This window comes from Mastigoproctus giganteus, chromosome 2, assembly GCF_048544385.1.
Source record: "Mastigoproctus giganteus isolate SK-2022 chromosome 2, ASM4854438v1, whole genome shotgun sequence".
In the NCBI taxonomy this organism is placed as follows: Eukaryota; Metazoa; Arthropoda; class Arachnida; order Uropygi; family Thelyphonidae; genus Mastigoproctus; species Mastigoproctus giganteus.
In genome coordinates, this window is record NC_143576.1 from 63,677,922 (window position 1) to 63,691,776 (window position 13,855).

The 13,855-nt window shown below is 36.9% G+C and overlaps 1 protein-coding gene across 1 annotated transcript in view; it reads left to right on the top strand.

Annotated features, from left to right (window-relative positions):
* Nucleotides 1-13,855, top strand: part of LOC150089320 (sodium channel protein para-like) — a 2,114,826-nt gene that overhangs the window by 1,332,341 nt on the left and 768,630 nt on the right. The window contains exon 19 of the mRNA XM_090389008.1: nt 4,147-4,322. Within this exon, the coding sequence (XP_090245134.1) occupies nt 4,147-4,322 (176 nt within the window). The remainder of the gene's footprint in view (nt 1-4,146; nt 4,323-13,855) is intronic.

Consider the following 13,855-nt stretch of genomic DNA (forward strand, 5'->3'; position numbering starts at 1 on the left):
GTAATCTTAATGGAGGTTATTGTGGTGTCTGTCATGGAGTGTCTTTTCTGCCCATCTTTCTAGCTTTGTTTGTGCTGTCTGGTTTGGAGGGACTCCTCGCTTAGGTTGAGTGGGATATGCCACTTGTCTGTCTCCCTTATGGCCTGGTAGAGTCTTGCTACATTTTTCTGGACATAATCCTTCAGATTAGCTATCACTATTTTCTGTTGCTCGATTTCTATCAGGCCCCTTCTTCTTTCTTTCCAAGCTATTGTTAGTCTCTCCACAGCTGACTTCGGGTGGTGTTGGCAATCCTTGGTCAACATTATCCTTGTCTTTCCCATGATATCCTCCAGCTCGAGTGTTAGTTCAATCTATGACTAGGGCTCCATAGGAATTTGTGGCTTTAACTGTGTTCCTTCAATGCAGCTTTGCTTTCAGCAGACTTCTGAGTCTCTGATGGTAATTTTCATTCAGGCAAGCCTTGATTTCCTTGTGCTCTAACTGCTGAGCCTGCATCATCCCCAGGTTTGTAGGTCTCTCCCTCCGTCATGACTTCGATCTCTTTACCAGTCTACAGCTGGTAGTTTCAGCCGACTAATTTCCCTGATGCAATCCATGGGTCTTCAATTTGTCTAGACCAAATTCCATCCTGATATCATTGCTGAATTCTTTGGTGATCCCAAGAAGTTTGCTGGAGTTGCTTCTTGGTTGCCATGTAGAGCTTGATATCATTCACGGTGGGTGAGAGTGTACAGGTTTTCCTTTCTTTTTTGACATTATATCCATACTTGTTGATACTGTTGAGCATGGTGGATAGTCGTTTGAGTGCTAGACAGAACCACAGCGGATTGAGGGCATCTCCCTGAAAGATTTCTCTCCCTATGTGGATCGGTCTGGATGATGTTCCACACCTTCATGGTGGTACTCCATTTCACCATCATTACTTCTAGGAAGTTTGTCACTGTGGGATTGAATTTGTAGATCTTCAGTGTCTCTATTAGCCAGCTATGAGGCAGGTACTCAAAGGCCTTGCGGTAATTGATGTAGGCCGTGTACAGTTTGCAGCACTTCTTGTAGGCTTGCTCTATAACTGTGGCATCTGTGGGTAATTGCTCCTTGCATCCTTTCTACTGTTTGGCCTTTATGTTCTGGCTCTCCAGTTGTTCTGATATCTTCTTGGTTACACAGCTGATCAGGATCTTGTAAATCGTTGGGAGACAAGTGATTGGCATATATTTTGCCGAGTTGCTTGTATCTTGGTCTTTAGGCTTCAGACGTGTGATTCCCTGAGTGAGAAACTTTGAGATTGTGTCTGGTTACCTTATCATTTGGGTTAACTGCTCTGCTAGGTGCTTGTGTGTGCAAGTGGGCTTCTTGTAGAAGTAGTTGTGTATATTATCTATTCCTAGGGTATGCCAGTTGTTGGAGTTCCTGATCGACTATTTTACTTCTTTCCTCCCAAATCCCATCTCTTGTCCATCCTTGGTTTTCTTCCATTCTAGTTCTATCCAGGGGGCTTGGCTGTTATGTTTCACTTCACTGCTCCATATGTTTCCCCAGAACTCCTTGATGGTCTTCTGCTTGGGTGATCCATTTCCGTCTTTCTCTGTCTTCTCCAAGACTCCTTTAGAAGGCTCTTTCGTTCTCATCAAAGATTCAGTTGTTTATTTTACTCTGGGAGCTCTCTTTGTATTGGCATAGTCTCTTGCTGAGTGCGAGAAGGTTCAGTGTGTCTAAATATTTTTCTATTCTCTGATTTTTTGTCTTGTGTTTGCTGTGGATGCTCTCTCCCTTGAGGATGCTCTTCACTTTTCCAATCGATGTCTTACTCCAATATCCCATTGGTAGTGGCTCAGTTGCCCTATCTTGACTCTGATGTCTTCTTTCCCAGCTGGTGGTTCCTTCTTTTTTCAGTTTTTCCTGCTGCTGGTCTCTAGTTTCTCTTCCATTAATCCTAGTGGCTGCTATACACAGCTGTGTGGATGGCCTCCAGTGTTGCATCATTGTTGTTGAGGTAATGTGGTATTATTTGCCAATTGAGGTGGTCTGTGACTCTTCACAGGAGAGTCTTATTAATATTATTATTTACAGATTCACAGGGTGGTTATTATTAAAGTGACTGCTTTACAGGTCTGGAGATCATGAACAGATAATAAAATGGTACTGAAATCTCAAATGGATTTTCTGCAGAAACAAGTAGCACAAGGGGAAAAAAAAACTGTTTTATACTAATGTTGTGTTTTATAAATTTCATATCAGTATGAAATTAATAAAAACTGCAAGTTAAATGTAGCAAATACCTATAATTGTCAGTTATGAGTAAATTGTTCTCATTATGTACACTTTTTGCAGGTTAATATATGTTATAGGTTCAGTGCTTTCATTATTGGATCATATTATTATTAATGACAGCTCAATATCATGGTTCAACCTCATGTTCTGTCATTGGGTTTGCATTATTGCACACCGGGTTGGGGTATCACCCCATATTGTTTATCTAACATTGCCAACTTGCTGCATGATTTCATTCAGTTTTCCAAATGTTTCGCTACCATGTTCACCTGACATTAGTGCACTTAACTTTTGGCTGTATAGATTCCTAAAGGACAAAAGTCTGTGCAGAAAAGATTGAGACTCTGGCTTAATTGAATGAATCATGGCATGTTGTCAATATTCCATATCATATTTTACAATTAACTACTAACCGTATGTTTTTCCAGCCTATTGTGGACATCACAGTTTGATCAAAATTACATTGCATTTGAAATAAGCATGATACTTCATCTACTGGAAAATTTAGTACTGTGATATGTCAATCCATTTATCTGTTAGCCATGTACTCTGATATATTTGATCTGTCGTAAATTTTTAAACAATTATTTTTTCTTGTGCCATTTATTTCTCCATGGCCTGGATGTTATAGATTCAAAATTTGTTGTATTGTCCTAAGTTGTCCACCTGCCTCTAAAGAGATGCATTACACACACACACACACACACACACACACACACACACACACACACACACACACACACACACACACACACACACACACACACACACACACACACACACACACACACAAGGTATTTAAATGAAACAAAAAACATCAAATGGGGAGAGGAAGGGAACCATCTTAAACTACAAACACTCCCACACATATGTGTGTGTGTGTGAGAGATAAGCACTAATATACATACATACATGTCTGGAACGAACATGAAGATTCAACTGAATCAGTGTAAAATATGAGTGTGTTAATGCATTTTCTGGTAATAGAGATACATCCAGCTAAAATGTTTTGCCATGTGTAACCTTTTTACAGATAGTATTGGCTAGCACGAGCAAATCAAGCCATTCAAAATACAATTGTGAAGGGTGAATAAAAGCCATCATGGAAAGTTTCTAATAATGCTTTGTGAGATTATTTAGTGCCTTGTACTCCATAATACACAACTTGAATTATTATAAGGTGCTTGTAGTGCAGAAGCCCATGTTCTTTAGAGACAACCAGAATAATGCCCACAATAACATTAATGTTTCTGCTACATGGCACTATAATACCCTACAAAATTTCTAGCAGCCAGCGAATGCTGATGACTCATGTGCATATCTGCATGGCAGCACGCACACACACCATACAACAAGACTTATAAAAACTTCACTGAATAGATTTTGTTGACAGGTGCTCAGATATCTTTCATATAGTCAATCTTTTTCTGTGTAATTAACATCATTTCAACTACTTTAAAAACAGCTCAGAGATATAAGCATTTTCAAATGAATGAGGATGATAAGAATAGTTTAATAACTTCTTCATCAGAGGAGTGAATTTGCTTGTGCAATATTGAGGCAAATATCTAATTTTGTATGGTTTTACAAAGCAAGTGTAAAATATGCATGTTTTCTGCTTCATTTGAACAGTCTTTATATGTTTATTTAAACTATCATATGAGTACTCTGTGGGAGATAATTTTTTTTTAATATATTATCAATATGCATATTTTATACAACTTATAAAAGATGTTTAGCTTTTTGTAACAAATAATTTTATATTTTTAGTTATGGCAAATAATTATTCTTTTAAATGTGCATGATAATGTATCTTTATCTTATTGAAATGTATAGAGTTTAATTTCTTTTCTTTTTTTTTTTTAATTATAGTTGAGAGTTTTTAAGCTAGCAAAATCCTGGCCAACCCTGAACTTGCTCATTTCCATTATGGGCAAAACCGTGGGAGCCTTAGGAAACTTAACTTTTGTTTTGGGAATTATTATATTTATTTTTGCTGTCATGGGAATGCAACTATTTGGAAAGAATTATGATGAAATGAAGATGGAGTAAGTGTCTTTGATAAATACTTAGTTTATTTTTCATGTTACCTGAATATATACAAAATATGTAACTGCTGTTTTTGTATCTTTCTGGTTAAAAAAAAAAAAAAAAAGTAATAATGTTTCATTCATTAGTTTTAATTACAAAATATCTGATTAAAAGCATTTATATCAGACAATGCACTAAACTACAGTTATTTGCTAGAAAATTGAACTAAACACACAGAAGCTTCTAAAAAACATGTGATGAGAAGACTATTGAGTGAAAATGATAGAGAATGCAATAAATTAAGAATTTTTTTCTTTTTAAAAAGAGCTTCATTTGATCAAATATCAGTAATCAATAATTAGTATTAATAATTTGACTAAATATCTGTAGCCTTAGCTATCCTTAAAAAAAGTCATTGAATTAGTATGACTCACTGAGTTATTTTACAGCTTTTCAATTCATTTATCACAAATGATGTGAAATTTTATCTATTAAAAAAACTACTTTATAAATTAACAAGATAGTTTAAAAAATCTTGTATATGTATTTAAAGGAATGTATAACAGGTTTTTCTGTTATTCATATGATTAAAAGAGAATTATCACGTTAAGAAAAAAAAAGCAGTTAAAAACATTTTAAATCAGTATAAGTATAAAAAGATATGATACAAAATAATATTAATATTATTATGTATCATAATAATATTATAGATAATAATATTATTAAAAATGTTGCTTTACTTATTATTAGTAGATGAAAATTTCTTACATTTGCAAATAGTAAAACAATTTTAACCCAGTGGTGGTCACACTAGACTTGCGAGGCAAGTCTAGTGTGAAAAGAACCTTCATGCAAAAATGTTTGTTCTGAAATTTTCTCTACCTTTCTAAATATAGACATGATTTATTGAGTTGTTTTGAAGGATAATTTTGAAGTTAAAATTTACAGTTTTTGTAGAATAATTTTGTGAAGCATTAAAACACCTGTCAGGTGTTATGCCACTACTGTATTATTTTGACTTTTTTTTTTGTTTAATAGTATTATTGCACAGGTGTTTCTCCAAAAAATAGTATAATTACCCCCCACCCCAACACACACACACATGCACATGAGTATGGAATCCCCTATGCAGAATCCCAAAATTTGGAAGTATCTAAAGTAAGATTTGTAAGTTTCTCGGAAAATGTGAAAATGAGAATATGATGCTGCTCTATGCTATGGCAAACTTACTTTCCCATGTGTTCATTAGAGAGAATGACTTTCATTAAAAGGGATGGATGCCAACCTGTCCATAACTTTTACAGGTCACAGTTTTGTTTTGGCTGTTAATGAAATTTTGACAGCAAAGAAATTTGTCATTTGCAGTTATTATTATTATTATTTAGTACCCTAGCACCCTAGGGTACTAAATAGATTTGGAGATAGGCACAAAATGAACATAATAAATAACTTGTTGGCTAGTGTTGATTTCAGGCTCAGGAGAAGTTATTCTATCTCCAAATTAAAATTCTTAATAAGGAGATTTTTGATACTCAATGATACAGTAGATTAGACCTGATATGCAGATCAATTACTTTCTCTGTTTGCAGTGTGAAATGTACTATGTGTAATGACTTCATTGTCTTTTCTGTTAGTTAACAAATTTGTATGCAAAAACTGTCGTAAATGATGAATTACAACTTGTTGTCAAGAAATTCACTTTTCTTAACAAGTTATTTTATTGTAAACAAATTCTCTTGATAAAATTGTATTGTATTGTATTATTATTAGCTATATGGTGCAAGGAAGCCGAAGCTTTTGCTGCACAAGCAAAAAAAAAAAAGAAAAGCCCAATTTACCCAGAGAGAGAAGTAGAAGGGAATCACCAAGAAAGAGAAGAATGATGATATCCAGCTTAGGACGCTGGGTGTGCCAAGCCCATACTCACCAGATGCAAGCCCCTGTAGTTTTTTTGCTGGACAATCTTCATCGAGAAATAAAAACACCAGTTTTTAGTAAAAAAAGCTGAATTTATTAAACTACCTGTGCTCTTGGGCTTTTTATCATTGTGATACTGTCATCATATCAATTGTACTTAGAAGTACAGAGTATCCATTAAATAGAAGTTCATCCAAAAGTCAGTGCCAGCAAATGTGGCTGACTTCTGGCTGAAAAGCAGCTTCTATTAGAAGTACAGTTTCACTTATTGTACTTAAATTTTTGCCAAACACCTTTTAACAAAGAAACAAAAGTTAAAAGCTAGATACCTTCTTATGTCATTATTAAACAGAAACTGCCACATGACACAGTAATAATGATTTAGGTATATATTACTCATTGGCAAGTATGCTCAACTTCTATATGGAAAACAGCTCCAAATAAAATTAGAAAGTCATATACCACTTGGAAAATTTTAAATAGTGCTCAAGGGGATGATATTCTACAAACAGAATATTAGGAACAAAAGTCAATTGCTAGGTATCGTCTTGTGCCATTGGTTCAAATTTGACAATATTCAATGCATATCTGTCATTTTCCTGTTGTTGACAAGAATGTGGAAAAAGATTTGTAGGCTGAAAAAGATTTTTTATGAAGCACAGCCATAATGCAGCAGAAGGAGAAGCAGCTCTGATGGCAGGTGTGAAGCACTTTTGACTTTCTGAATGAAATTAGAAAGGCAATTCACCTGGAAATTTATTTTATAATTGCTAGAGGGGGTGCCCCCACATAGATAAATAAAAGTGAAATTGTTAAGTATCTTTTTTGTGTCATTGGTAAAAGTTTAACAGTATTCACTGTATCACATTACTGATACTGATGAGCATTGTGGGTGCAAAAATTTGCTGTGAAATACATCTGATGGCAGGATGAAGCATTTCTGACTTCTGTATGTAAAACAACTGCAATCAAAATTAAAAAGTTGCATATCAAAAAATTTGGAAATTTTTTTACATGGTGAAATGCATCCTGCAAAAGTGAAGACATTAATGTGATATTGATGAAGAAGTAAATGAATAAGATGATGTGAATGAAGAAGAGAAAAAGTCTAAGTTGACAAATACATTACTTTAAAACTTATTTTAGGGACTGGAACAAAAATGTTTAATTGCTGAGCAACATGTTACATGGGTATATAATATAAAAGAAGTGTTATTTAAAAAAAAAAAAGCAAGCCTAAATACATTGGAACATTTAAATATATAGGGTATATTTAAAAAATGATGGACTGTTCTGCTGACAAAAGCATTAATTCTGGCTCATTGTTCAATATCAAGGAAGCAAGGTGTAATCATTTATGTTAATTTGTTGTTATAGAGTTTTAGGCTCATCAGTGACTTAGACCACATTGTGCACTATATATTGTCTATAAATTGATTGTGTGGTCAATTTGCTGTTTGCTGAGTGAAAAATCCAGTTTCCAGGCAAGAGAAACCATGCTACCATCATCTGAAACCAACTAACCCAGCAATGTTGTGAAAAATGCGCAAATAAAATTTCCTCACATCATTGACAGCATTCTAACTTGTCTTTTCCATCTGTTGTGAGAAGAATGGTGAACATACCAGCTGTGCTACCCACAATGGCCTTATGTTAAAATTTTTGGAATATCAGGTTATATTGTATGTTGCAAGGCACCTGAAAACATCAAAATTTGTATTTTGTTAATACTTTTTAAGAAAATACAATTTTTAAAAAAAATATTTTTAATTATTATTTTGCATATGTTCTTATTTATCTTTCTGATAAATTGAAATTCAGAAAACCTTTGATTCCAAGCCTTTTGGATAAGTTTCTGGTGGTGTATATATCTGCTGTGCACACACATATATATATATATATATATATATATATATATAAAACAAAAATGTCGGAATTCTGTGTGTGCAGTTTAGTATGAGAATATACAAGGTTAGTATTAGTAGTGGCAAATGATGCAAGGAAGCAAGTTTATACAGCAAAAAAAAAAAATAAATAAATAACACATAGCACTCCTCACATCACCTATGCATCCTCTCTAATAATTTGTCTAACTTTTCCTTAAATTTTTCAAACTACCCACTTCTACAGAACGAAGTGAAAATTATTTCCAACATCAGTTACCAGTCGGCTCAAAAATTAATTCACAGACATCTAACCTGCAACCATCCTTCCTCGATTTAAATTCATGCCCACTCATGTGTGATGTCTGAGCAAGAGAAGGATGCCATTAGCATTTAGTTCACTCAATCCATTCATAATCTTATATACCTCAATTAGATTCCTTGCAAGTGCCTAATTTTCAGATACTGTAATTTGAGGAACTGAAATCATTCTTGTTAAGAATATATATATATATATATTTTTTAACTAATCTTACTACTCCTCTGCATCCATTCCACCAGATCTACATCGTTCCTAACATGAGGCTTCCAGATCTGTATGCATTACCCAAAACATGGCCTAACCCGTTAAAGATGTGTTGCCTTATACTTATATAAACTCTAAAAGGAAGGGGATGAATCAGATTGGTCCACTTGATATCGATGATTCCACTGTTGATGATCCTGCTCATATAGCAAACAAACTGAATGAGTATTTTGCATCTACATTCACACATGAGGAGTTATTAAGGGAGGAAAATGCCAGAAGTTTATCAAATTGTAACAGGGCGCTTAATGATTTTGTAATAACTGAGGGCAAAGTGGAGGAGAAATTGTTGAAGTTAAACATCAGAAAGGCACCTGGAGTGGATGGGATTTATCCAGTTATATTAAAGGAGGCAGCAAAGGAACTAAGCAAACCCTTATCCATAATTGTGAGAGTATTCTTGGACTCGGGGGGAAGTTCCCACGGACTGGAGATGTGCAAACGTATCCCCAATTCACAAAGGGGGATCGAAGGGTGACGCAATTAACTACAGACCAGTTAGTTTAACTTCTATTCCGGGTAAAATAATGGAGTCACTGGTTAAAGATGCATTGCAGGATCATCTAGACAAGACTGTAGCAATAATTCAGACACAGCATGGGTTTGTTAAGAGAAAGTCTTGTGTGACAAATTTGATTGGATACTGTGATGTGGTTAGAAAGGAACTGGATGAAAAAAATAATTTTGATATCATATGCTTAGATTTCAGGACAGCTTTTGACACTGTTGCACATGGAAGACTACTGTACAAATTGGAGCAGTTTGATATTAGGGGTAATTTGCTACAATGGATAAAAGGGTGGTTGAGTGGGAGAAGACAGAGGGTGATAATCAATGGAGGCTGCTCTTTGTGGGCTAATGTTATTACTGGAGTCCCACAGGATTTGGTGTTGGGCCCACTGTTGTTTTGTATATTTATCAATGATATTGTTGAAGGTATATCAGGCTTATTGTCAAAGTTTGCAGGATACAAAAGTTGGTAGGGGGTTAATGACAGTAATGGCAGTGTGCAACTGCAGCAGGATCTGGAAAATTTGGGCAGATGGGCTGAGAAGTGGCAACTGAAGTTTAATGTTGGCAAATGCAAAGTACTGCATATGGCTAAAAGTAACCCCAGAGGAATGTACCAACTGTGGGGTACTACACTTAGGGTGGTAGATAATGAAAAAGACCTGGGAGTAATTGTGCAGGCAGATATGAAGTTTTCTGAGCAATGCAAGAGCAGGTCATGGGATTTTCTCAATGATATACTGGAATTTTCTAGTAGGGAAAAGGAGGTGATTATCCATTTGTATAAGGCAATGGTCAGGCCATGCCTTGAGTACTGCATACAGGTCTGGAGGCCTCATTTTAGGGCACCTCCGTAGCCAGGTGGGAAGGAGCAGCAGTGCGTAGCACACGCTTCTTGGTTAGACCGTGGTTCGAGCCCGTCACCACCAAATACGGAGGATGCGGAAAGGTCAGGGAATGACCACCGCATATCCCGGAGCAATATGGCCTTAGTTGCTAAAGCTCCTAAAAAAAAAACCAAATAACAATAAATAACAAGCCTCATTTTAGGAAGGATGTAGATTTTCTTGACTGTGTACAGAGAATGGCAACAAGATTGGTGAGAGGAATGAAGGGATTCTCTTACCAAGAGAGGTTTAATTTCTGCAAATTGCAGCAGCTGGAAACTAGGCACCTGCAAGGTGATCTGATTGAGGTGTATAAGGCTTGAATGGTTTCAGCAAGCTCAATGCTGATGGGATTCTGCCTCTTGCCCAGATTAATTGTCTGAGGAGACAAATTCAAATTGAGGAAAGACAGTTTTAAATATCGATCAATTCGGCCCTGGAGGGATTGTGCAAGGCTCAAGGGGTAGAATTTTTTTCAGCCTGGACTGTACTTGTTAACAGGAGAGATTGCTTCTACAGGGATGGGATACACTTAAATAGAAAGGGTGCAAGAATTTTTTCTGATGCTGTCGAGGCAGAGTTAGGTGGGTCGGAAAACTACTAGTTGGGGGGGGATACAAGGACTAATAGATTAACAGTAGCCACTGGCAGAGGTGGAAGTGATTCTTGCACTGCTTCTATTGAAATGAGCAGAAGCCTGAAAAACAAGATGCAGGATATTTCAGAGACTGCTGGGAGTCATTGCGGTACAAGTAAACACATGGGTTGTGTTAGGGTAGCCAAGAATAGAAACAGGTGCATGTATACCTGCGTGTACACCAATGCTAGGAGTCTGGTAAATAAATTTGATGAATTTGAGGTATTGCTCAAAACATCAAAGGCAGATATTGTTGGGATATCAGAGACGTGGTATCACACAGATATAAGGAATGCGGAACTGGAATTTGGGGAATACAATGTGTATAGAAAGGATAGACAGGACAGGAGGGGAGGAGGGGTTATGCTATTAGTTAAGAAACACATAAAATCCAAGGAAATGAAGCCAGTTGACATCGATGGACAGGGCAGTGTCGAGTCAGTTTGGTGTGACATAAGCATAGGGAAATCAAAATTGAGAGTAGGAGTGTGCTATAGGCCTAATGACTCTGATGAGTATAATAAGATATTGTACAGGGAAATAGAGTGGGCCAGTAAATCAGAGAGTCTTATAATGGGGGATTTTAATTTCCCAGATATTGACTGGAATTTGGGGGCTGGTCACTCACACACTAGCAAGGCTTTTGTGGATTTATTGGATGATTGTTTTCTACATCAGCATGTTAATGAGGCAACAAGAGGGAGCAATACTCTTGATCTGATTATCAGTAGTGATTCTTCATGCATTAAGAATCTGCAGATAAATGAAGGAGGTAACTACCATCAGAGGTAAAGGGAAGGGTTTTTGTTTTCGTAAAGGTGACTATGATGGTCTGAGACAGTATTTAAATTCTATACAGTGGGACCAACTGATGATGTTACTAACAGCAAACTCAAAATGGGAAGCATTCAAAGAACTAATCTTTGAGGCTACCAGGCTTTACATACCAACTAAGAAATATTGTTCAAGCTTTAGGCCTAAATGGTTGTCAGATGAACTAATGAGACATGTGGCAGAGAAGAAAAATGCATGGGATACATACAAATTAATGGGTGACATGGAAGCCTATGATAGATATAAGTTGGTCTGTAACCAAGTCACAAAGGAGATTAGGCAGGCAAAGGCAGACTACGAAAAATCCTTGGCAAAGGATGCAAAGAAAAACAGAAAAGAGTTCTTTACCTATTTAAACTCAAGAAGGAAAGGGATGAATCAGATTGGTCCACTGGATATTGATGGTTCAACAGTTGAGGATCCTGCTCAGGTGGCTAATAATCTAAAGAAGTATTTTGCATCTACATTCACGCATGAGGAGTTATTCAGGAAGGAGAATGATGTAGGTAAAGTAAACATTGGCAGTGAGCTGGATGATTTTGTAATAACTGAGAGGAAAGTGGAGGAGAGATTGTTGAGGATAAACATAAAAAAGGCACCTGGGGTGGATGGGATCTATCCAGTTATATTAAAGGAGGCAGCAAAGGAAGTAAGCAAACCCCTAGCCATAATTATGAGAGCTTCTTTGGACTCAGGGGAGGTACCCATAGACTGGAGATGTGCAAATGTAACCCCAGTTCACAAAGGAGGATCGAAGGCTGACACAAGTAATTATAGACCTGTTAGTTTAACTTCTGTTCCAGGTAAATTAATGGAGGCACTGGTTAAAGAAGCACTGCAGGATCATCTAGACAAGAATTCAGTTATAGCTCAGACGCAGCATGGTTTTGTTAAGGGCAGGTCTTGCCTGACCAATTTGATTGGATACTATGATGTAGTCACAAAAGAACTAGATGCAGGGAATAACTTTGATATTATATATTTGGATCTTAGAAAGGCTTTTGATACTGTTGCAAATGGAAGACTGCTGCACAAATTGGAGCAGTGTGGCATTGGAGGCAAATTGCTGCTATGGATAAGGGGATGGTTGAGTGGCAGAAGACAGAGAGTGGTAATCAATGGACACTGCTCAACGTGGACTAATGTTATTAGTGGAGTTCCTCAGGGTTCAGTGTTGGGTCCGTTGTTGTTTTCGGTGTTTATGAATGATATTGATGATGGGATATCAAGTTTAATGTCCAAGTTTGCAGATGATACAAAGGTTGGCAGGGTTGTTAAGGACACCACTGACGCTATGCTGCTGCAACAGGATCTGGAAAGGTTGAACAGATGGGCTGAGAGGTGGCAAATGAAGTTTAACATTGACAAATGTAAAGTACTGCATATGGGAAACAGTAACCCCAGAGCAACGTATCAACTCTGCGGTACTACACTGACAGTGGTGGAGAATGAAAAGGACCTGGGGGTTATTGTGCAGGCAGATATGAAGTTCTCTTAGCAGTGCAGACGAGCTGCAAGAGTAGCTCATGGAGTATTGTCAATGATATACAGGAATTTTTCTAGCAGGGATAAGGAGGTGATTATTCCCTTGTATAAGGCAATGGTTAGGCCACAATCTTGAGTACTGTATACAGGTCTGGAGGCCTCATTTCAAGAAGGATGTAGAGCTGCTGGAACAGGTACAGAGAAGGGCAACAAGGTTAGTGAATGGAACAAAGGGGTGCTCTTACGAAGAAAGGCTTAAGTTTTGCAAATTACAGAGTCTGGAGACTAGGCACCGGCGAGGTGATCTGATAGAGGTGTATAAGGCTTTGAATGGTTTGAGCATGCTCAATGCCAATGGGATCCTTCATCTTGCTCAGAATAATCAGCTCAGAGAGCATAAATTCAAATTGAGGAAGGACGGATGTTGGATAGATGTGCGGAAATTTGCCTTTGGCCAGTGGGTGGTTGGTTGGTGGAACCGACTTCCATCACTTGTTGTTGAAGTTGATAGCCTAAACAAATTTAAGGCTCAACTGGACAGGTATTTCGAGCGAACGGAGGGGTGAAATGGGAGTGGTGTTTTTTTTTTTTTTTTGGCTGATGCTGAATAAGCTTGCTTTCTTGCATCATATGCCTCTACTAATGCTAAATGCTAATGCTAATATATGTGTGGAAATTTGCCTTTAGCCAGCGGGTGGTTAATTGCTGGAACAAACTTCCATCTGTCGTTGTGGAAGCTGATAATTTAAATAAATTCAAGGGAGAACTGGACAAACTTTTAGAGGGAATGGTTGTGTGAATTTTTTTTTTT